General features: G+C 39.9%; 2 protein-coding genes across 5 annotated transcripts in view; both read right to left on the bottom strand.

Annotated features, from left to right (window-relative positions):
- PPIL2 (peptidylprolyl isomerase like 2) overlaps positions 1-5,270 on the bottom strand; it is a 67,751-nt gene extending 62,481 nt beyond the window's left edge. For both annotated transcript variants that reach the window (XR_014226941.1, XM_082293694.1), the window contains exons 1-5: positions 5,167-5,270; positions 5,027-5,076; positions 4,566-4,611; positions 3,888-3,950; positions 3,683-3,734 (exon numbers count right to left, since the gene is read on the bottom strand). Coding sequence is in view for 1 of the 2 variants with exons in the window: in XM_082293694.1 (XP_082149820.1) it covers positions 3,683-3,734; positions 3,888-3,950; positions 4,566-4,611; positions 5,027-5,076; positions 5,167-5,198 (243 nt within the window). In the remaining variant the exon portion in view is untranslated. The remainder of the gene's footprint in view (positions 1-3,682; positions 3,735-3,887; positions 3,951-4,565; positions 4,612-5,026; positions 5,077-5,166) is intronic.
- Positions 5,271-6,892: 1,622 nt separating this feature from the next.
- Positions 6,893-24,648, bottom strand: part of HIRA (histone cell cycle regulator) — a 32,995-nt gene continuing 15,239 nt past the window's right edge. For 2 of the 3 annotated variants that reach the window (XM_082293277.1, XM_082293279.1), the window contains 15 exons: positions 22,837-22,942; positions 22,054-22,275; positions 21,356-21,441; positions 20,707-20,901; positions 19,149-19,319; positions 16,967-17,171; positions 16,087-16,191; positions 15,135-15,283; positions 14,256-14,417; positions 13,428-13,486; positions 12,349-12,454; positions 11,078-11,200; positions 9,983-10,146; positions 8,193-8,281; positions 6,893-7,693 (listed from right to left, as the gene is read on the bottom strand). In XM_082293277.1, the coding sequence (XP_082149403.1) occupies positions 7,577-7,693; positions 8,193-8,281; positions 9,983-10,146; positions 11,078-11,200; positions 12,349-12,454; positions 13,428-13,486; positions 14,256-14,417; positions 15,135-15,283; positions 16,087-16,191; positions 16,967-17,171; positions 19,149-19,319; positions 20,707-20,901; positions 21,356-21,441; positions 22,054-22,275; positions 22,837-22,942 (2,059 nt within the window). In that variant the 3' untranslated portion in view covers positions 6,893-7,576. The remainder of the gene's footprint in view (positions 7,694-8,192; positions 8,282-9,982; positions 10,147-11,077; positions 11,201-12,348; positions 12,455-13,427; positions 13,487-14,255; positions 14,418-15,134; positions 15,284-16,086; positions 16,192-16,966; positions 17,172-19,148; positions 19,320-20,706; positions 20,902-21,355; positions 21,442-22,053; positions 22,276-22,836; positions 22,943-24,648) is intronic. The other variant, XM_082293278.1, reaches the window with a different exon arrangement.

The following is a 24,648-nucleotide window of genomic DNA, read 5'->3' as shown; positions in this document are numbered from 1 at the left end:
AATAGCAAATATTTATATTGTACACAGAGCAAAGCTTTGTGTCCAGCTCTCTCTTTTTAAAAGGCAGTTGTCTCACTGGGAAAAGTCAGGGGTTTTTAGCCTTCTGACTCCAAAGTTGGTTCTCATTTTCCATGTCAGTGGCTCTGCCTTCTATTATTTCTTCATATGCACCAGACTCCTCTTTATGGTTATCTTCAGAGGCAGCCTAAGCAAAAAGCTTTTCTAACCTGTAAAAAACCCTCAGAATTTATAAAAAGCTTCCTCCTTAACCTAGTGAGAAGCTAAAACCTTGTGATGCTTAAGAAAACACCCTCTCTGGCCTGCAGGTCTGGATCTTAACCTTGCATGAGATGGGGCAAAGCACAAATTCTGTTCTGCCTCATTCAGACCAGAAATGTGACTCTCAGTCTCATAAATCCACCACACAGCATCTTCAGGTCTCCTAAGCTAACTCTTAGGCCAGGCTAAATTAACTGGACTGAATCGAATTAAGTGGCTTTCCAGTGTCCAAAAGAATTAAATTCCCAAAGAAAAGGGGGAACAAGGGACAAAGACAGTAGCTACTTCTGAGACAAGGGAACAGAGATATTTGCCCTAGGTTACAGAGCCTTGATAGGGGCTGAAAGTACAGCCACAACAATCTGGTCTGCCCACACAGTGACAATGTCACTGAACCAGAGTGGAAAAAATAGGTATTGACATCAGACACATTACAATGCACAGAAGGAAAAATAGCTCAGCCCACATGTAACATATCCACGCAACAAAGAAGAACAATTTCCTTGAAATTCCTGTCAAAAGGCACGCTGATCTGTTCATATTTGAGATTCCAATCAACCAGACATGCTCTGGCCAATCTCACTACTTGAAACAGGTATCCTGATCCCAGCTGGCTGCCTCCTGTGGGCACACTGGTCAGGCTGTCAGAACGTCACTACATGAAACATTCTGGCAAGCCTGCAACACTCTGCAAGCCCAAGATACCAAAGTGCTGTTGTCAGTAAAAAGGAATGAGCTAACTATCACTTTCCTCTTTATTCTATGCAATTTTAGCATAAGGATAAGCCAGGGCAGTGTCCTGACAAAGCTGACAAAAAAAGTGAGCCAATGCCAACTGACAGACTGTAGTTCAGCTGCAAGCAATGCACTGCTTCTTCCAAAATTATTAGTGTAGCAGTAAAACAAGCATTTTTTACACCAATGCATTCTTAAAAAGTGGTGTGGGGGGGATAAATCTAAAGTTACTTTCTAGAATAGCTCATGGTAAATTCTAGACAAAGGTCAACGGTGATTTGCACTGCAGCATTTCTTTAAAAACAAAGGCTAGTCCAATAGTTTAGGATTCAGAAGAATCAGAGAAATCCCTTGTAGATCAGTTCACAAACAACCAATTAATAAAAGACTAGCACAGTCCTACCCCCTGGAGCACAGCAAAATATATTAATGACTGCAAGGCTCTCCAGTTCTCCACTGAGGGGTCCACTTCAGAAATAAGACAGCTAGACAGAACCAGTGAGTGCCAAGAGTGCACCAGTAACACCCCATTTTCAAGTAGTCTACTGACTTCTCTAAAGTATCTGTCCTGTAGCAAACCACAACCAGAGAAGTACAAGCCACAAAGGGTTTCATTACTATTTTTTACTTCAAGACAAATAAACAGAAAAATCCTCCAGAGCCTCATCACCAACCTGTGCAAAGTAACTTCATAAGTTACTGTACACAACATGGCATTGCAGCTAATCTGGCTCAATACCTCTCTAAATAAAGAGAGTCCTGAGTTTCTCTAAGTCATCAATTCATTATGAAAGATACTTTGTGGTTTCCATGAACAAGCTGCACAGGGAACAGAGGATGCACGCACAGTGACAGATTCAACAGAGGACAGAGCAGTCCAGAGATGCACAAGCTCAATTCACTGACTTCCTCTGCCACCTACCCTGCCTTATCCCAGCACTCCTATCCCATTCCTGCCCAATGCCATCCTCCCCTTCCAAAAACCTGAGCTATCCCTCTGAAAAATAAAATCTAAATACAATCCTTCTTTCAACCCCACTCTTCAACTTAGAGCTCCACAGGGCTGGATTCAGCAGGGCTGTGTGCTATTCTGGAGAACAAGTGTCTCCTCTTTCTTCCAATTGATCTGGAACACCTTGGTCCTGTGGAGGAGAGAGCTGTACAAGCACCAGTCCACCACAGGACAAAAGGGGGAAGAAAGGGCTCCCCAGACAGTGATACAGAGGAAAAGGGGTGGATGCACACTGAGGAGAGCTGGAAGTGCACTGCAGATCAACTACAGAGGCAAAAGTCTGGTAAGCTAACAGGTGTCAAGGCCTGAATTCATTTAAACATTTATGGTTCACCAACTATATTCTGCACAGTCTCCCTCTCTCTCCATTGCACAACACAATCAGGCACGTTACACTTCTTGCTTAGCATTTACTTGAAGCAATTTTAAACCACATCATGGTTCACAGTCTGCAATGAGCTGCTCTGAGTGAAAAAAAATGATCTGGTAACACCCCAAAACTCCCAAACAATGCCGAGAGCAGCAAGGTTGGTGAGAGGTTGGCAAAAACAAATGAAATAGCTGTAATTTCATTCCTTCTCAACAACACACTGGCCTCTTCACATGTGAAGACCTTCAATCATCTCACCATTGCACAAACACATCTGCAGGAAGATATTAAGTCTCAGACAGGCTGTTCATGTTTAGAGTTTGGAATGTTGCACCTGTAAGCTTTTCCTCGTATCTGTCTGACGGGAAGATCTTTAATCAAACACAAGATGTTTCAGAAGGCATCTCACAGCCCAGAGCCATCGGCAATCCTGGGCAATGGCTGCCACCCAGTGCCTGGAAAAGTAACTGCACACACTGAAGGAAAAGACAAATCTCAGCTGCTCAAGCAACAGTTTCTGCTTAAAATTTTCCCCTGTGCCCTCATAAACAATGCACTTTAACACATCAGAAAAAAAAATTAATTCCAACAGGGAAATATTTCCTCTACTTCCTGTTTATTCAGTGTTTTACAGCTTCATGCTACTACAGAAAGCAATCCCCTCATAATTGTCATTTACGCAGAAAAAGGGGGGAGAGACCCACAAAAGTTTCTCTCACAGTGAACCATGATGGCAGAAGCTTTCTGAAATATACTGTCATGATAACTCAAAAGATTCTGTAGTGTAAGCTTTCCATTCATATCATCTATTAATCTCCTCAATCTGCATGATGCCAAATATCCTTTGGGTTAAGAAACATTGCTGCAAGTTTAAACCCAGATGGAGAGGTGCCAGCCCCTTGCCCTGTAGAGACCAGAATTCTGCTTACATGAGGCAGCAGAAGAGTCTTTTCCATCAATGAGCAGTTAGGCTTTCTGGGCAGCACCAGCATAACAACAGTTTGTATTTCCATCTATACAGATGCTCATTATGCCACAGCTGGAAGGCAGGCAAGATACCCTGGGAGTTCATATAAATGAACCACTCACCTCTGCCCTATTTACAATCCAATTACAAAAAATAAATAGATGTAATGCTCTCCTTTCTTTCACACACCCTCAAAACTGTGCTCCCATTCAATCTCTTTTGCTTTCACTAAGGCATTTTTGTTTCTCCAACACATTAAATTAAAAACTGAGCATAAAGAAAGCAAAGACATGATATGAATACACCCATCACTACTTACTTCTCCTGTGATTGGATTGGTTCCATATTTCTTTATCCAAGGAACAATGCTCCTGAAAAGAGAAGGGATAAAGTAATTTGTGACAAGCACCATCAGAAACCTCTACTGATGGCCACGATTGTTTTTGCTTGATGGTTATGATGGTTACACAGCTGTAAGCAGTTCAACAACAGGAAAATGAAGCTAAGTACAGACAGGAACTTACAGGATGTCAAAGACTGTCCCATCTGGTGTGCACACTGGGTATTCAAATGGCTGCAGAGACAAACTGGAAAAAAGAGAACACACTCTTGTTAGCAAAATCAGCTGGAAATCACGATGTAATTGGCAATCACATTCAGCATCCCTTGTTAGGGATGCTTCCATAATCCTGGCAGCTGTTAGCTCCTCTGTATGGAAGGCAACTTCCTGAACTACCCAAGTAACAAGGATTTCTAACCCACTTCTACCAACTCTCTTCCTTCACTCCTGCACTTCAAGCAGTAAACTCTAAACAGAAAAAAATAGCAGAAATATTTTCCAAGCTACCTTAATCACTATCTCAGCAAGATGAGAGACTGACCAAGCACATTCTGAGCAGGGACAAGTAGACTTGAGCCCTGATTACACAGATTTGAAAGAGTGGGATGTACACAGTAATTGTTCTGCATTATTTTATCACTTGTGTATTATTTCAGCCATCACCTCCAACCTCTGCAGACACTGATCATGGGTCACACAGACTTTGTTTCAGTTCTTATTCAACTTGTTCTTGCCACACTACTGCCCCAGCAGGCACAAGTCAATGAAAGTAATTGCTTCAGAAGATGGCTTTAGTTCAGTGTCATCAGCCTGATAACTAGATGTGTCATTTTATAATGATAATGTAAATTTGTTGTCTTACCTGCAGTGATCAAATGATAAACGTCTAAAATTGGTCCGTGGAAGGTCTGTTTATGGAAAAAGAAAACCCACACAATGTTTGAATAAATACATAGTATTCTAGGTAACAAAGAAACATTTTAAAGTTACATTTTGCTACATAAACCGTGGCAATTTACTGATGACAAGGAAAAACACATAAAGCTTGCAAAACTGTAACTAAAATTTCTGAACTGAAATTACACTGCCGGAAAAAGGTCACAACAGAGCTCTGACAGACCAACAGCGCTGAATTTAAATCTGATGATCAACGCTCAGGCCCTGCCCCACCAGCGGGCACAGACCCGGCGGAGGGCGGGGACGCTCATCTGGCCACCAACGCGGCATTTCCGAGCAGCACCGTGAGCTCGGGCCGCAGGCCGGGGGTCGGAGCTCAGCACCCGCTGTCCCGGGGACCTGAGGGAGCGGCCCGTCCCTCCTTACCTGCTTTCTTGCCGCCGTAGAACTGCGTGTACTCGGCGCATGTGATGTACCTGCGAGACAGAGGGGTCACTGAGGCACAGCACAGACACGGCCCCGCACAGCTCGGCCCCCCCGCGCCCCGCCCCGCGCCCCCCGCTCACATCTTGTCCTTCTGGTGCTGCCGCTTGCCCATGGCGGCGGCTCGGCCTGCTCGGCCTGCGCTGCCCGGGCCGCGCCTCGGGCCCGCCCGCGCCTTCCGCCGGGTGCGGCGGGGAACGGCCGCGGCGCGGAAACACCGGCGGCGGCAGACGCGTTCCGGGGCCGCGCCGGGCCGGGGGGGACAGGCTGGGAAAGCCGGGGATGTTCAGCCTGGAGAAAGTTGGTGGGGCCTCCGAGCAGCCGTCCAGGGCTTCTGTTTCACTAAAATATGTTTTCTTGCATGGAATTTAAAATCATTGTATTCCTGCACTGTTGGGCAGTGACAGAACCTCCCAAGAAAAATTGGGTAGAAAAACCTACTTGGTGTCTTAATACGGATACAGCTCTTCACAATAAGTATTTCAGTGTCTCTTCAAAGACTTAACGACAAAAAATTTACTGTCTCTTAGCTAATTACTTTAAATCCCATTAAAGAGCCTTCATTACAAGACTGGTATGAACAGCACAAGGCTGTACAGAGGACAGTCAGAGTCCGGATATCTTGTCTTTACCAGGAAGAAACAGCCAGGTGTCCTGGAGCTTCCACTTAACAAACACCTCCGAATCCATTCCTGCTTTGTTCTTTCCTTGTTAAACCATCAACCTGGCAGCTGTCTACACAAAGCCACTGGAGTGAAATCCATGGAAGTGGAGAGCCAGACTCCCACTGACTGCACCAGGCTTTGGACCAGACTCCCCTTCTCCCCAGATGGTGTTCAGCTGCTGTTTTAATCCCATCAGTTGGTCCTTGGCTGCATCCATGAGCACAAGGGTGAGCACAACCTGCTTTGCTTTCAGGGAGTTAGACTAAAGGACTTCTGAAAGTCTCTTCCAACCCAAATATTCCATGATTCTATGTTGCTACGGTTCTCCTCTGAAGAACAGAATAGTTGTTCCCATGAGTGTAGTCTAATTGGAAACAGCATATGAATTATTTACAACATTACAACTGGTTCTCACTATCAGACTCTTTGGCCGCAGCAGCACAGCTACTCCTTGTCCTGGCTGAGGGTGAAGGATATTGTTTTTTAGAGGTTTAGGGGAGAAACTACCCTTTTACAAGGGTTCAAATACACTTACTCATTTCAATTCTCTTACTCAAAAACATTTCAAAGCAAGGCATAAACTGAGGCACACCCAAACAGCAGGGCCTGCAAAGAACCAACACCTTCACTTGCTCCTTCCCCACCACCAAGCACAGTCTGGGAAAAGACAACAACTTGGTTTGTTTTCAGTGGAATTCCAAGAGCACTCCACAAGGAACATGGCCAGAACTGCATGAAGCTCCTTCCCACTCTGGTCAGTGGTGAGGGGAGCCTGTTTGGCTCTGGCTGAGATGATGAGCACTCCCACACAGCTCCTGCTCCCTCGGCCAAGATGGGGCTCCAGAGGCAAACGCTGTAGCTATCCACAGACATCACCAGCACGCACCTGATCACGCTTTCAGAGGAAAGATCATCCAGACAGAATTATTTATTTCCAGACACATTAACGTGATTCAGCCTGTGTTGACATTTCTGGAGATGCCTGTGCCCTTTGTAATAATTCAAGACCATGTTTTTGCTTTTTGTTTTTTTAAACCAATGCAATGTTCTTTTATTTTGTACTTACAAAAAGAGCCACCCCATTGTATCCCTCCCCCTCCCCCCAAAATGCCTTTTACAAACATTGAAAAATTAAAAACCTGATGATGACATGTTAATTTGGTAGAATTACTTTGAAACATAGCCTTTGTAATTAAATTCCTACAAGATGACTTTGTAGTGATAGCCTGATTATTGGCCAAATAAAATTCCATATTACAAGTTAGCAAATTCTAGTACAAAAATAGTCCATGTGTTAGAACAGCCTCTTATTATTATATTCACAGGAAAGAGTCTATTGGCTGCATAATACCTTAATATTTATGAAATTTCTTTTTACGTGGCTCATTCATCTAATTTAATATAGTGTTGAGCCTCAATAAATCCTCAGGCAAAAAACCCTAAACAGGGTTAAATATGCTGTTCAGTGTACTCTGAAGTACTGTGCTTTTCACAGGACATCCAAGAAACCGCACAAACAGTTCTCAGCTTGTTTTAATATTAAATGAGATCCAGATCCAAAAGGATCCCCCTGAAGTACATATCCATGACTTTCCATAGAAACAGAGGCCTCAGCTTCAGAGGAAACAGCTTCAATGGTCAAGTTTCACTTGGGAAACTGTCTAGCTCCTCCACTCATCGTTTTCAGGAATCTGCTGGGACCTCTGCGGCACAGCCCTTCTTCAGGAGTGTCCCCACTGACCGGGCTCTCGCTCCTCTTCTGTCTCTGGTTAATGCTGTTCAGAAGTTTCTCTCGGACCAGGCCTCACAGGGAAAATCTGGGGACATGCTACTTGTCTCTCAAGATGTCTAGCTGCTCTTGATACTCTGTGAAAAGCCTCTGGAAGCGGAGGTTCTGTCCAATAACAGGAAGAAGCTCTTTCAATAGTTCTCTCTTTTGTAAACCCTGCACAGAAAACAGAAAAGCATCCTCAGAATCTATGTTATCATTAAAATGTTTCATAGAGCTCTCTAAGATTCATGCCCTTTCTCCTGCCTAGAGAGAGCTGTGTGTTTTATGTTCTCACTCAGCTTCCATGAATCCCAGAATACAAACTGTCTTTACATTTGCACACTCATGAAGCTGGAGCAGTCTCTGCAGTTCCAGACTCCAAGCTGTGTTCTGAGAGGGAAGACCTGTCTTTGGCATGTCCCTGTTTCAAAGCTGCTGTTTGAACAATGCTGAGAGCTGAACATGCAACTTTCCTTCATCTGTGTGATACTCAAGACAGCACCAGAGCTGACTCTGGGTCAACCAGCATTTGCTTGTGGTTTCACATGGAATAAATCTCAGTGCCATGGGATAAAGCCTGCTTATGTGATCAGAGCAGAGTATGGAAAAGGTAATACTCTGTAGTTTTTACGGGAAACTCTTCCTTGTTCTTCATTAAACTATCAGGACTTACCATAACTGTTGATTCCCACTGACTTCCAGCTGAGTAATGAACTGGACCCAGTAAATCCTTGCATAATTCTCGCAAACGATATTCAAACCCTGGAGATAATCAGAAATAAAATCACATTCATAAGCATTTCACTACATATAACCACTCCACAATGTAGCAGACAACATTCAGGAAAGAATTACAATAAATAAAATAATAAAATAAAGCCCAAAATACTGAGTTCTGGAAAGTCATATTACTATTCTTACAGAAAATCTTTGGAAATACAAAATGATTTTTAGAGCTCTGAAGGGTCTTATTTAAGGTTCTCAAAACCAAAACCACTACTAAAGATGATCTACAACAGGGAGAAAAACTGAAGTCTGAAGTAATTACTCCAGCTTGTTTTAAGAGCTGCCCTGATCTCAACCTCTCTCCCACTGCACCCCCCATCCTGCCCGCAAAAAAACATACCAGCTGTTAAAAAACCAAAACACATTTAATAAAACCACACCGTTTCCAGGCCACCTTTATTCACCCAAAAATCAGAGGGGGGAATTCCCTTGCAAGAAGCAACGTCTATGCAAGAGTAACTTGTCAGTCAACATATAACAGATGGAGTATTTTAATGGATTAGAATTCAGTGGACATTGAAATAATCATAAGAATAAAGGGTCAATAATAGAATGTGCAATTTTCAAAATTCAGCAGCTCTAGAAAACTAGTGAAGCAGCAATACACATCTGGCAAAGCACAGTTTTTGTGACACCCATCCATCCATCCATCCATGGCAGCAACATTTGGAGGTGCCAGAGGAACCCAGCAGAGGTTCTCAATTAGTGAAGGCTTTTAAAAGTACAACCATCTCTTTAACATATGACCCAAGATGAATATTTTAATTTCAGCTGGGGAAGGACAGAGAGAACCACATGCAGTTCAGTAAGCTCTCCTGTTAAATAAGGTAAGGGTCAAAAGGCAAGAATTAATGAGTTTGATTTTAATTCTGGCGACACCTATTAGGTGGCCTAACACGAACCATTTCATTTCCCTCGGTGCAGAATGATTATGGAACGTGAGGAGTAAGGCTGAATTAATACAATGGGAACTACTAAATTATGAATGTGGACAGGCAGAGATACAAGAGAGATCTTCAGAATCCAAAAAATGTAAAATCAGATGGTTAACCTTATTTAACATAATAGCGCAGAGACAAAATGTATTCAAATATAAAATAGACACACAGAACCTTTCTTGTGTGTTTCTTTCCTCACAGAATTTAACACATGGAATTCACCAGTACAGGCAGTTGAAATTTTAGAATGTAAAAGAATAAAGTGCAAGCAATACAAGCAAATTCTCTGCAGTTTTATGGGCTCTGGAACAAAGTGTCAGAGACTGAGCAACCCCTCCATTTCACATCAGGCAGCAATTGCCAGCTGGCTGAGGAACATTAGGTATTATGCAAGGTGCTGCTGGTTTTCCTGAAACATCTGTAGCTGCTACAAGACAACACTCAGGATGTGCCTCACAGACCACTGGGCTTTTTTACAATGCAATTGCCATTATTGGAGTCTGCAGATGGCACTGCTTCCCCAGACCATGGTCTGTTCCCAGTCACTGGGTCAAAACAGGATTCCTGAGAACTGAGCACTGCAGAAGCAAATCCAATTTGTTTTAAGCAAACTCTGAGTCCAGAAGCCAAGTGCTAAAAGGAGGATGTTAAGGGCAATCATACATATACATGACATGAACAGTGTTTCTTAAAAGCCCATCAGAACTGCAGAGAAGTACCAGAGCCTGGCAGGTCTCACCTTCATTAACTAGGTACCGTGCATAGATAAGGAGCCAGTGGTGATATTCGTGACTGGATTGTAACATAAGTGCTGCTGCTATCTGGTTCTCCAGGTATGCAAGTGTTGTTTCTTGTTGCACTAAATGAGGCATGGAGAACAATCTTGCAGCTTGCCTTCCTGAACTGCAAAACCAAAAAGATCAACGTGCCATAAAATCAGATACAAGTTTAAGGAATATATCTTTTTGTAGCACTAGCTATACTGCACTGATCTTTCAGAGGCACACAAGATATAAGGCATTTAAAGGATTTCTTGCATATAAATGTATTGTCATAAGAAAGCTAATTTGAAAAAAGTAACCAGTTATTAGAATTTTTTTCAAACGGAATTTTTCATTCTGTTATTGTCTCTCTCAAAAAGAGAGTGTTGTTTGTATTTCAAATGCTTTTCACAATTAATTCCCCTTCTCCTCAAGGGAAGAGCAATAAAATCATACAGCTCTACACAGTTTCTCTCCAGAAAAAAATTAAACTTGGATGTGAAGGGCAGAAATAGCAAAGAAATCTGCCTGGGAAATCTAATTCAAATCCAAGTGAGGATGGGCTGTTAAACTACCTACAGGAATCTGCTCTGGCTCACACAATTCCTTGGTGATATTTTCACATGTTAAAAATACTCACTAGATGACTAATATCTCAACTTTCTCAAAGACTTCATTAAATAGATTCTTTGAGGCCAACTGAACTGCTCAAAAATTGTAGACCTACTCCAGAAAGCTGGTAAACTAAAAATTAAAATGCAAAATGTAAATAATTTGTTTTAGGTAATAAAAGTATTACATACACAAAGTTGTCCAATACCTTACCCATCCAATAAAGAGGAGCCTTAAAATGATTGCATGTAGAGCGTGCTTTCCTGCCCCCCAGACAATCTCATAACAACATTAAGATACAGACTATAAACATGCAAAGGTTTAAAAAACCACTGTATGAACGACTGATTATTTCAGAGCCATTGCCATTTTAGGAACTAACTCAGTGATCCAGGCACGTGAGTAAATGACATGACAAAACCCAGACAAACGTGCTGACGACATGAGCAGCGGGTGCGTACTTTGATGTCCGTCCCTGTATTACAGCCAAGGGCCCAGAACACAGCATGGCTTCTTGGGATGGCAAACTAGTCCTGAAGTCTGCACATTGTGCTAGAGAGTCCTGTTTGTCAGAAACAAGATTCCTGAAAAAAGCAAACAACCAAAAAAGAAGACTGAGGATTGCAAACAGCAACGTCAGTGGATCCAGCTCTGTTCTGCCTCAAAGCCTGATTTGTGTTTTCAGAGATAATCAAAAAAAATATCACTGAAGTGCTCAGGAATCCCAGGCACCCTAATTATTCCCACTATGTGTCCAAACTCTGCTTGTGCCATGTCCCTCTTACCTCCAAAGTTGAAAATATTAATTGTATAATGTAATTTACCATTAGTTTGATAAGAAATTAATTTTCTACTTGCCATTTTACATTCTAATAAGAAGCCATGACCCAGAATGATGCCCGGAGTGAACACAGGTAATGACTTTCTCATTAGGAACTTGATTTTACCTTATGTCAGGTGTCCCCCCACCACCAGACACACACATTGACAATCTTTTCTATAATTACAGCTATCCCTTCATATGGAGGGAGCTGACATTACATTCCCACACCTAATTAAGGATATCATCTTCACCTGCTTGAGATGCCAGAAGAAAGAGAGTGGCTCAAACCAATGCCAAGTTTAGGCTTCAGACAGCAAGGGGGTAAAACGGTACAAATATTTAAAACACCCTTTGCTGCTTTATCATGTTTAAATCTGTATGATGACTAAAGGCATTGCTCTTTCAAATATTTGCCAAACTGTGGTACAAACTAAGAAATGGCAGCAAATTCAGAATTATGGCTGAGAGCCCATCCTCTGCTCCTTACTCCCTTGACATAAAGAACAAATAAGGTGTTTTTCCTTTTCCAGAGGATTCGCCTCAAGTAGTTGAATAACAACAATTATTCTAAGGAGTTAAAATAAGCCCTTTCATCAAGCAGGCTCATTACACTAATTACAACAATTATATTAGGACTACAACATGTTTTTTTTCCTCTTAGGAGGACAACAAAGAACCTGTTTTGGAAAGACACTATAAATAATTTAACCATGGAATTTTTTTATAGGAACTTATGCCTTTCCATGGGGAAAGCCTATCTGATCTCCAACAAGACACAGACTCCTGTGTAACCTTTTCTTGTGCTTAGTAGTAACTCTTCCATGACTCTGAGGTAGAATGGTTTCTTCCCAGTAAATCAGAACACATGTTCCTCTGAGTTGCAAAAGCAGGAAACAGTACATGACTTACCATGTAGAAAGAGAAGGATTAAAGCAGTATGCCTTCCCATCAGACATGCTCATGACAGGAATTCCATGCTGAGTCAGCAAGATCTGAGAGACAGTTGCATCACTTCCTACAAGTCAAATCAAACCAAAGTGTTTCTTTTGGAGTCTTGCCTAAGACTCATAACGGTCAGAAATTGTATCCACCATTAATTATCAGTTACAGCAACCAACAGAAAAAGGTTCAATGTTGTTCTCAAGTACTGATAGGAAAGTCAAGACACAAGTTAATGATGGCAAGCACCAGGCTCAATGCAGTAGCATTAACATCAATTTTGCAAAATACATTATCGATCTTGATGCTGCAATTTATACAGAACATGGGCTTAATGAGGAACATTCCCCTTACCTAGGGAAAATCTTCAGCAATTCTGTTATGTCTTTTGTAACCCAAGAAACCTTTAGCTTTCTTTTTCCCATTAAGTTAAAATTATAAACCCCAGCATATTTAGAAAAGTGTGCTAAGAGCACAGTATAAGTGGGATAGCTGAAGTCTCATTTCCCAGCATATTCCAAGCCCAGAGCTTCTGCATGTAACTTCTAATGATGACATTTGCAAACTGGTAATACAACTGCTTCTCTAGCTAGTTTGGATCAGTACTGTACTAAAACAGAAGCTAATGTACTCTGAGACACTGCTTTTTTGATGATTTGTGTTGTGCCAGATTGAAACTGAAGATTTTAAAGTAATGAATCAGAAGATAATCAGTTGTTGTTCATCATTGAGACAATAAACATGCAAATTACACAGAGAAATTGCTGTAATAGCAGATTTATATTAAATATTTATTTAGTGATCTTCACAACACTGAATTTCTACATTCAGAAGCAAGGCAGACTATAAGCTACAGAATCTCACACAGGTTTGCTGCTCACTGATATTGTCATCACTGTTATTTCAAGAACTTCCCTTTATTAGACAATAATGAAGGGAAATTATTTGTTTAGGCTTTCCAGGTTTCATAAAATTTCAGCATATTCATAAATGGCACTAAATAGTACAGGTGGGCTCAAAGGTTGGTAATTAAAGGACTTTTTTATTACCTGAAAATATTGTTTGCAAAGACTCATCTCTAACAATGGCTGTCTGCTTGTGAACATCCCTGAAAAAGACAAAAGGACAAGTCTGCAGTCAACAAACAACTGAAAACTCCAAAATCTTTTAACAAATGCACTTCTTCATTATTCATGACAAAGCAGGGGATTAGGCAGTTTGTTTGTTTGGGGTTTTTTGTTTGTTTTTTTTGTTTTGACACTCTCTTCATTGCTTAGACAAAATTACTTTGGCAGAATCAAACCCCTTATGGTAAGACAGAAGTTAATAGCAGAAAACAATTTTTATGGCTCTTTATCAGGAAACCTCATTACAGCAAAGCCAACACCGAGGATCCAAATAACTCCTTTAGGAGCTCTGACTTGCCTGAGACATTAGATTGAATTCAACAACTGTAAATAAATTACCACTGTTTTTATCTTGGCATCTTGAAAATGGCTGGAGTAGTTTAACTCTAAAACTTGTGTACTTTATTGGTTAAAAGTGATGGAAGATGGAAGTATCCTTGCTTCTCTTTCCCCTCCCCCCCATGCCATTTCACATGCATCACAAACACTTAAACTAGTGACTTCTAGCTGATTCTTTATCCTTGTTCTAGAATGAAGTTCAATATTATAGACTGTCCTAGAACAGAAACAGGATTCTGCTGAAACAGAAACAGTCCTGCCCAGTTAACTCTACATATTCTTTTCAAAAGTGGACTTGTGTTCAGACCTGATGTGGTTTAAGCTCCAGTTTCAACAGCAGTGCAGTGACACAACTGAAGGTACCTATGAACATGGCCTGAGGCAGCTGCTGCAGCCAAACGTGGCCCTTACCAAACAGAGAGCGTAGCAGCAGTGGTGAGAGCCATGATGCAAGAACCTGTGCAGTGCAGGGTGGAAATGGGTGTGTTCAATATTATAGGAGGAAGAAGGCGACGACCACAAGCTGAAAATACTGATAATGTTCGTTTCTCACAGGCCACAGTCACAATCTCACTGAAAAAAAACCAAACCAAAACAAAGAAGAAACATTTGCATGCTGTCAAATGCAAGTAGCATAAAAACAGGCTGAATTCTTAAGCTGTCCTACAGCTTGGGTAAATTCCCCAAAAAGTAACTATTGCAGCTTTAAGAAAAAATTTTCAATACCAAGAGGAAAAGTTATAAACTAAACAGACCAAGGGGCATAGCTGGAAATACCAGCAAAGCTTTTGGTTATACACAAGCTCTCCTTCAAGCCTATACTTGTATTTAACTTTAAAATCTGCTGCTTCTTTTTCAGGGCTCAGGCTTCAGAAATACACTTTCAAACTCTGAAGTTGAAACTAGGCAAAATTGAGAAAAATTAAGGAAAAAAATAGCAAAAGACTCAGGAAAATACTTTGACATGACAAAAACAGGCCATTTCAAATTTTTGGCTCTTTAGTAGTTAGCACTTGAAAACCTGTCACTTATGATTTAGTCAACTTTAATGAAGAAATTTAAAGGAGAAATGTAAACATACAGGAAAATAGTTGTAACTCACTAATGAGAATTTGTGATGTTTTAAGACTGCATAGAGTTAATACTTGAAGCAAAACCTGAGACTAAGAGAGGTGCACACTTTTATCCATAAACATTTATTATGAAAAATAACTGTAAACTGTACTTTTGTACACCTAAAAATGTCTTCTGGCCTTCAGGACCCCCTTCCTCCAAAAGATACTCTCTTACCAGCTTCCTGCTGCAGCGAGGATTCGACTGGTGAGGACTGTCTCCCATTCCTTTCCTTCTCGATTACACTTTAACCTGCTCAACTTTGAACCTCCCACTGTGGTCATTTCATTCTCCACTTCAAGGTACATTGATGGATCTGAACTTATCTGAAATACAAAAAATAAAATAATTTTTGGAAGAGGAAAAAAACTACTCCAAAAAGCAACAACTACTATTAGATCCAAACCAATGTCTTTAAGAACAGATTTAAGTATGGCATTCTCTGTTTAACGTGGCTTCAAAATATACCATGGCACTTCAAAAGAGCAGACCTCTGAAAATTGGCCTTGGCTAGAACACAAATAACTTCTTTGTATTTGAAGCACAAACATAAGGAAAGGTTGTGCTAGTCTGTCTCTGCTTCCTAATTATGGGCACCAGATCAAGTCTGTATGTGCCCAGCCTCCCCACAGTCTTGCAGTTGGAACCAGACTACCACAGCCTAAACACACATAAAAACTATTTCACAAATACCTAAAGCACTACTATTTGCCAGCCTGTTCAGATACAGAGCACCTCCGGAGAGCTCTCAGAAAAACCTTGTTTTTATTCTTCAGTGGTGTACTCCCAACACCACTGCAGCAACAGTGCAGCAGCTACTCCCACCAGAGCCTCTTACCTCCACCACACAACTTGGGCTAACCAGGAGGAGGGACTCATGAACCAGAGCTACCCACTCCTCCTTGAAGTTTAGCTGGGTCAGAAGTGCTCTATTTTTAGCTGGTTTGCCATTATCTTTATTCATATAGACATATTCTTAGAAGCTAAAGTGCCACCATCTTGCTTACTTCAACAAACGCATGCATTCAAATGTTAACTTATCCAAGGATGTGAATAACCTTAGAATATTTAAAAGAAAGCAGGATTTTTTTGTTTGTTTTTAAAGTATTTTTCCTTATAGCCCACTTACTTGCAAAGTAAACGATTTCTGTGGGATTGGGGTTGGCAGTTTAAGTGCTAATGCTGGTGCAGAGATGCAAGCAGCATCCTTCTCAGAGGCCAATGTAGCTGGGGCCTGGAAAAAAATTGCAGAAATAGTTAAATTTTTCTATTAAAAATGTTAAAACCAAATATATTCTACCAAATAGATTGATTTGAAAGAGTATTTTCTTAAAATTCCAAGTAATGCCAATTGCAAATATTAGTCTTGTTCAAATTAGTTGTATGAATACAAGTTTTTTAATATAGCTTCTAAGAATTAAAGAAAAACAAAACAAACTTGAAGTGGTCTCTCTTTTTTTTTTTTTTTAAAGCAACCCTATTTTCAGCTGCAACTAATTCATGAAAAATCTGGTATATTACATGGAAAATCTAAGCTCTAGATACTGAAAACACAGGTATCTATATGATAGATAAATGACCCTAAAATGATGGAAACTCTAATACAACTACTTTAGGGTTCTGAGGAAATTCATAACCATTTAAGTCATCATATCCAAGTCAAGTTTCTTGTTCTTGGACCACTCTCCACCATACACCACCAAAAACTGATGGCATTTCATTGTATTCTATACAGTCCTTTGGCAGGCTATCATTACTTAGCATGCTGGGACCTTTAGTAAGTAGCTACGTATCTATGTAAAAAATAAACACATTTGCCACACCATGTGCACCTGCTTTTTTTAAGCTTAAATTCTAAAATCAGTAAGTTTAAAGGCATGGAAGAGGGATGGCTAAAAATTCTGAGGGACTGATACTACTTGTGTTTCCCTGAGTCGATGAACAAGTCAACATGGGACTGACTTAATAAAATGAACTTTGAAAGCCACAACGAATCTTATTTATTTTACCTGAACAGTTAAAGTTACTGGTACAAGTCTGGAGTCTTTCCGAGGCCTTCCTTTTTTCTTCTTTTCTACTGTTTCTCCCTCGAGTTCCAGTTTCCGTTTGGGTACACTGAGTGGTTTAACAGCTGGAATCTTCTCTTCACTGTCACTGCTGCTCTCCAGAATATCCTTGGGCTTATTGTCTTTAATTAAATTCTGATCCTTCAGTCTGTAAAAAAAAAGTCTGTAAAAAAAAAGCTGATTCCAAAAGTTGCCATGTATCCTACACATTGCCCTCTTGCAGGTAAAATGACATTTCTTAGCCCTCTTTGAGTGTATTTCAAAATGCACAAAGGCAGGAGGAGGAAGATGAAGAGGTATGGCAAACCCTTTCCAAAAGTACAATGTGCAATATATATGTGAACCAATCAGACATATTCTCCCTTTTAAAAACAATTAATCAAACCAGAGTTAGCCACTGGATAAAGCTGGAAATAGCAACTTTATTTTAGCATTCAGTTCCAATTACAATCAGATCTCTTTCCCTGAGCTGATACAAATAATTCAGCACTCTAAGATGCCAGAGCAGTTCATCTTTTCCCCTTCAGCGGACATTAGACTTTCTGCTTATTCATGTAGAACTTCTGTCATTCTGTTGTCTATCCCCAGAAGTTCTGCCCAGTTCTGACTACTGCAAAATGTGTATCTGTAAACCATACAAATGACTTCACTGCTACAGCTTCCATTTCAGGAAACATAACTATGGAACCACAGAATGGTTTGGGTTGGAAGAGACCTTAAAGACCACCTTATTCCAACCCTGTGCCATGGGCAGGGACACCTTTCACTAGGCCAGGTTGCTCCAAGCCCCATCCCACCTGGCCTTGAACACTTCCAGGAATGAGACATCAACATCTTCTCTGGGCAACCTGTTCCAGTGTCTACCACCCTCACAGTAAGGGATTTTTTACTAATACCTCATCTAAACCTGCCCTCTTTCAGTTTGAAGCCACTCCCCCTTGTCCCGTCACTACATGTCCCTGTGAGAAGTCCCTCTCCAGCTCTTTTGTAGCCCCTTTAGGCACTGGAAGGCTGCAATAAGGTCACCCTGGAGCCTTCTCTTCTCCAGGCTGTACAGCCCCAGCTCACAGCTTGTCTTCACAGCAGAGGTGCTCCAGCCCTCTCATCACCTTTGTGGCCTCCTCTAGACTTGGGTCCAACAGATCCATGTCCCTATATAACTAAATATAATATAACCAATACAAAGCACAACCCCTGTGAACTCTCTTGTTAACCATTAGACACTAAAATAGGTCATTTAATCATACTCTTCTCCTTCCCTCCAATAACTGGTTATTAACTCACACTGTTTTGCCTTTATTCCTTAACTACTTAGCTTCAGAGAAATACCTTACATAACCCAAACCTTTCTTCTCTGGCATCTAAATTATGCCAAACAATACATTTTGTCCATATTTCACTGACACATCAGAAGCAATTATGAGAGTAATTTAACATATCCTGCTTCTGCATCACATGGTTAAGCTCTTTGACATAAAAATATTGACGTATAAAAGTATGTTTTATTGAAAATAACTAGGGAATGACATACTTCTTTCTCAAGATTGCTATTTTTTTATCATTTGTTTTGGTGAAACAGGAATACTTATGCCATAACACTATGTCACAAACCAAAATGCTTTCTTTTTTTTTTTTTAATCATGTGGATCCAGAGCCAAAACCCTTTAGAATCAGAGAATCTTCTCTACATGCCTTCAAGGCATAAAACTGAAATACAACTGCAGCTATGATGATGAGAGGTTGTCTGCTGACATGTATGGTAATTTATCTTGAAGTAAATCTCTCTTGTACAGAGATGCAGGCTAGCTATTTTTGGCTGGTTTTGTCTTCTAAGGAGCCCAGCTGCACTCAGTCACACAGGCATATGTACACACAGCCTCTTACAACAATAGTTTTAACTTGGAATATCTTGAAGAATCTGCTTGACATCAAAATGCCAGGGACAAATGTACAAAGGGATAACACCAGCACAGAATGTACCTATTTATAGCCATCCCCTTCCCTCCAATAGTGGAAGAAACCCAAGACAACTTCTAGAGTGTCAGCACTGTGACATCTACACCACAGAGAATTAGTGTTTCAACTCTGCATTATTATCTTCCTCCCTCCCCAGGCTATGTCTTACCTGTCCACAACAGTCTGATTCGTGTTTGTTACAACAGCAGTCCCTGAGGTGGCTTTGGATCGTTCTGTGAATCTGGAATCAAATGCTTTCATAGGTTCAATCTTGGATGGAGTTGTCAACACAGAGGAAGACGATGCAGAAGGAGCAGCTGAGGCAGAGGTAGCATTTACACTGTCAAGCAAAGAGACAGCAAAAAAGGATTGAAAGAAATTTAGTACTGGTAACCTGCGTTGATCATAACAACTAGCACTCATGCTACTGGCTGGAAACCATGTTGAAAGCTTCCACACAAGTACATCGTCAATTACGATATTCTTTTTCCACTCTTTCATGCATCAGTGTTTTGCAAGCTTTGCTACTCTCAAAAGCTGTGATACACCTCAAAGCTCAGAGCTTCATGTGGCTGCATATCTGGATTAAAAGACCCTAATTCATTTATTATGTATTTTAAATTCAGGAAGGAAATTATACTTTCAGCTGGAACTTACATATGCAAAGGGAAAGGATTACTTTTTAAAAAGATCACAGGGATTCCTGCTTTTACCCCTTGTTCAGGTTACCAAATATTTCCATTTCAATATTATATTTTACTGTTTATCAATCAAACAATTTGAGATGAAACAATTTGTGCCAGGTTTAGATTTTGTTGTTGAAAAATCCAAACTGATTATTAGGCCTTTCCAAGCATAACTCTAGGGCAAAGGAATGTGTTTTCCCCACACTAAAGCATTCCGGGGATCTGTTATTTCAATAGCTGTTTACTTTAGAGATTTTTCAATTCATTCGCAGGATGAATTCAGAGAATGAACAGCTCTAAAATAACTGATGCTTGTACTAAAAAGCTGCTAGAAGTACAATTTACAAAGAAAAGGATACTTAATAGTTTCATTTGTCAATCATTTCTCATAGTCCACCTGCTCACTTTTTAATCTGTGGCCAATTTCAACCAAATTTGACAGAGAAGTAGAGGTTTCAATGACACGATACTGTTACAAATGCTATAAAAACACACTGAGAAGAAGTCAGGTCAGTGCTACCACTGAGTGAAAAGCAAGTAAAGTTCAGTTGTTCTGTAATTAATTTGAAAAACACACTGGCCAATCAGCACATGTGCACTGACAAGCCAATGTTACTGTGCTCTGATGGGGTTGTTATACAGGAAAGAAGGATTACCATGTTTGAAGAGAGGACACAGGTCAGAATTCGCTGTAAAATAGATTTCATTACTTACACTACTGGAAAAACCTTCTATTGTTTACTAATAGCAACCCACCAACCTATAAGTAAGTGATTTTGTTAAAGCACTAGCAATCAGCTGTGTACTTCATTGCACTGAAGTTCACTGCCAGAACTATGCATATGGATTTATTCATTCCTGACTTATCACTATTTAAAGTAACCAAATACTAATAAAATCTCAGTGTTTTCAGGAAGGTTAGATTCTTGGGGTTTTGCAGTAAGGAAACCACTTTAATATTTTCTTCATTACAAAACTATAAACAAGAACTAAAAACTAAACAGACTCATATCAGTAAAAAACAAAAGAGCAAATACTGACCCATCTTTATTGGCTGCATCATCTGTTGGTTTTATACTGGCTGCTGTTGGCTCTACAGAAGGCTTTGAAGTATTAAGGGAATTTGCTGTGTTAGAATCTAGTGACATGAGCTGCTGGTTACTTTGAGAAGACATCATTGAGCCAGACAGAGTTCCAGATATTGGGATGCTATTGAAAAATGCTGTAGAAAAATCCCTAAACAAAGAGATGAACAACAAATATATTTCTTAAAACCACTTTAAAAGTAATTGAAAAATAGTATTTTTAGCTAGAATTTTTATTCCATTCTTCCTTTTTCCCCATGTGGATACTCATGTACAACCTAAATAAATCCCCAGTACCTTCCCAGAGTAATTTCTCATCTCCAAAGGATATTAAAGATAATAATATAGATATGAATCAACAGTACATTACAGCATTGTTCATCTATAACAGCAAATAACGAGAATTAGCCTGATCTATTAGAAGTGAGACCTTATGGCCAAAGAACACAGGTTGAAACACTATTTCATAAGAATACACACTTATTTCCAATAAGTGCTTTGCAATGCTCTAAGACAAAAAGTCAAGTTTGGAACAGGAAAAAAAACAACAGAAAAAAAAAGATAAGAAGGTAAAGAAGGATTTTAAAGACTGCTTTCAAACATACCCAGTGTCCAGTTGAGCTATGCAGAGAGGTGTGATCCTTCTCCGACCATCTGCTGTTCGTGTTTCAACTTGTTTTTTTAAGAGATTCTGTTGGGAAATACATTTTATCATAATTTCTGACAAATGGAAAACGCTATTTTTTTTCTCAAACTGATAAGAATAAGTATATTAGAAAAAGTGCTTCAATTGAAAATCTGTTAGCAAAGACTTTTTCCCATAAACACACATATTTCCAATTTTCAATGTATCCATCTGTAGAAAAGGCATTTGTGGAGAATGTCATCTGCTCTCCACTTTAGAATCAAGTCTAAAACATTGTGCATATCAAATCTTTAATTAGAAGTTGTGTACTATGTTTAGAAGAGAATTTAAAAATGCTTCCAACCTCTGTCATTGAGAAACTGAAGCAGAGTTCTACAGCTTCTCTTCCATTAGCTTCTCTTGGTTTCCTTTCTGCACACCAAGAATTTTGCACCCATCACAGAAACATCCACAAGCCTGTTTCCACGTAGCCTTACTTCTGCTTAAAAGCATTTAACTTTTCAACAAGACCCAGTAAATGACCCACTAAGTTGGTCATATGGGCCATACACAGGCTGAAAAGTGCCACTCAATGTAAATAAGGGCACAGAAATTGGTTCTTTCCTAACAGTTTGATATTTATTGGCTCAGTACTTGACAGTGCCCAAGAGCACCTACCTTTCTAATGTCCTCCAGGCTCTCCCCATTAACCATGCTTGCCACTTTGGGAGCTGTGGCATTCCCAGAACCTTCCCAAATTGATGCGTTCTTCTGATCCGCCTGCTGCTGCTGTCTCTGTTGGTACTTGAGCATCTCTGGATTCTCAATAATGGTGGTGGACAACTGAGCTTCAGTCATGATAGCCAGGCTTTTGCCATAGGTGGACTGGTGAATGTTGCTCTGTGGGTGTTAAAGATGTGAGTGACCACCAGTGCTACCATGACATCACTGATTAGAATACAATGGAATCACAAAAATCTAATGGAATCCATAAAATGCAGCTGCCCTCTGGTGTATCATGTATACACCAGATTTTTTTTCAACTAACACTAAATCAATATGTAAAATAAATGAAATTCAAAGCTCTAGCTGCTAATAGCAATGAGGAAAAACAGCCAAGAGCAATTAGTTTTAAAAGACTTGCATATAGGCAAGTGAAAGAGTAATTTTATAGTGTTTTGAAGCACCCACTTCTTGTTGCCTTGGCCAAATAATTACTTCACATGTATAATGATGTGTAAGCAAGTGGATGTTTTCCAAATTCTTTCTTTCCAGAACAGAAACTAATACCACAAATTCATTTCTTGACTACTCTTTTTAAATGATTTGTAAAGCAGACAAGACCATATTTTCTGTAATATGGAGATCAGTCACTATATACTTCTATAAATAGGCCAATATTTTAATTGAATCAATACATCCCTGAAATATGATCACAGGTTCCCTGAGTGCTTACTGTACCTTTTCCTCCTCACTGAGTGGATCCCCAAGTTCATCCTGGGAAAAGTCCAAAAATGCCACTGATCCATCCATGGAACACACCAGGATACCAAGTCCATTAAGGGTCCTGAAGGAAATAAAGGTCCAACTTTGTTTTTAATCTCTCTCATTCATGCAAAGTAGCAATACGATGGATTGTTCAATAAAAATCTCAGCTTAAGATTTATTATCACAGCAATAACTGATGGAACCAAAGAAGTGGGACAGTGAGGAGACAGGATGACAGGCAGCAGAGTCCCTGTGCCAATGCTCCTTTGCAGACTGCACAAGGACAGTGGCATTGGGACAATACACTTGCCCATGGCATGAGCAGCACCATGAAAACTTTCCTGAAGGGGTAAACCAGAATAGTGTTCACAATGAACAGTGAGAGAAAATTATAAATGTATTTCCTTCAATAGATGAACAAAATTTTTGTGCTAATGGAAGTGGGTGAAGAAAGGGGCCCTCAGTTGACAAGCAGTCCAAAAATCTTGGTACTAGGCAAGAACATAGGTTTGCTTTTGTTATTGTTCATTATTTGGGTTTTTAAGCAAACTGCACATGTGATTATATGTGAGGATATGTAGTAACCCTCTTCTGGAGGTCTCAAAAGGTTTCCTTAGCAAAGACAGAGAGGAGAAACTATACATTCTAGTCTTAATAGAATTACAATCTTGTATATATAACCTATTGTTGCACATTTGAAAAAATACTTGATGAATTTTGACACTGAATCCCAGACACTTCCAAGTACAGAGCTCACAGAGACAGCAACACAGTGGCTTACAATTTGTTACACAGAAGGGAAGAGGAAAGGAAAGCTGGCAGAATTCCAAAGTCCTAACCAAGTTATGAAAAAACTATTACATGTACCATGGCTACAGGCATTTGGAAAGCCCTATTTTTGTGGTGGCTGGTGCCCTGATAGCATCACATCCAGAGAAATCAGCCTCAGCACCATGAAGGTGCACCATAAGGTACACCAACAGTACTCCAAGCTACAGAACAGTAAAATCATGTTGAGAGTTTTCTGCTTGCTTAGCATCGAAAATTGTTGAGCTCCTATTGACCTCTGAATCCAAGCAATTGTTCCATAAAAGCATAATCATTCTCAGATATTATGTTGATGGACCCAAGTCTAAAATTCGAAACCAGAAATTATACAGATATAACAATATAATAGTACTAGGTTTCTCTGAATTTACTCAGTCTGTTTTCAGAATGGAACACGTTTCTGGGAACACTCCATATTATAGACATTTTAGCCAGCCGTTTCAATCTGTAAACAGGATATAAAATATCAAGCTGCCTGATGATCCTTTGTCTCTCAAGTATCCCACAAGACCATTTCCTCAGAAACTGCAAAATGTTAACCAGCTATTACTCCAAATGACTTCATGCCATGAAAAATGTGCAAATTGCAGATGGAGAAATAAAAAACACTAAAGGAAAACAAAATAATTCAAAGCTATTGTATTATAACAATAGCAGTACTTCTCATTAAATATTCCACTTGCTGGCTTTCTAGCCTGAATCTGTTGATGGAAGAAAAATGTTTTGGTTTGGAAAACTTTTTATTGTGGTTCACTGAGCTTCATGGCAAAATCCACATGGCACATAGAAACCAGGAAGTTACACAATTGTAAGCTTGAAAATTCACAGTATAAATACACCAAGATTTTGTTGTAACTATTAAGGGAGAATTTCAGAAGTGAGGAAGCGATAGAATTAAGACAACCTATGTAATAACTGTGTGCCTAACATATAAAAAATACTGATCTTTTTCTTGAC

The sequence above is a fragment of the Coloeus monedula genome, assembly GCF_965178545.1.
Source record: "Coloeus monedula genome assembly, chromosome: 18".
NCBI classification, from domain to species: Eukaryota; Metazoa; Chordata; class Aves; order Passeriformes; family Corvidae; genus Coloeus; species Coloeus monedula.
This window is presented reverse-complemented; position numbering and strand designations above follow the sequence as displayed.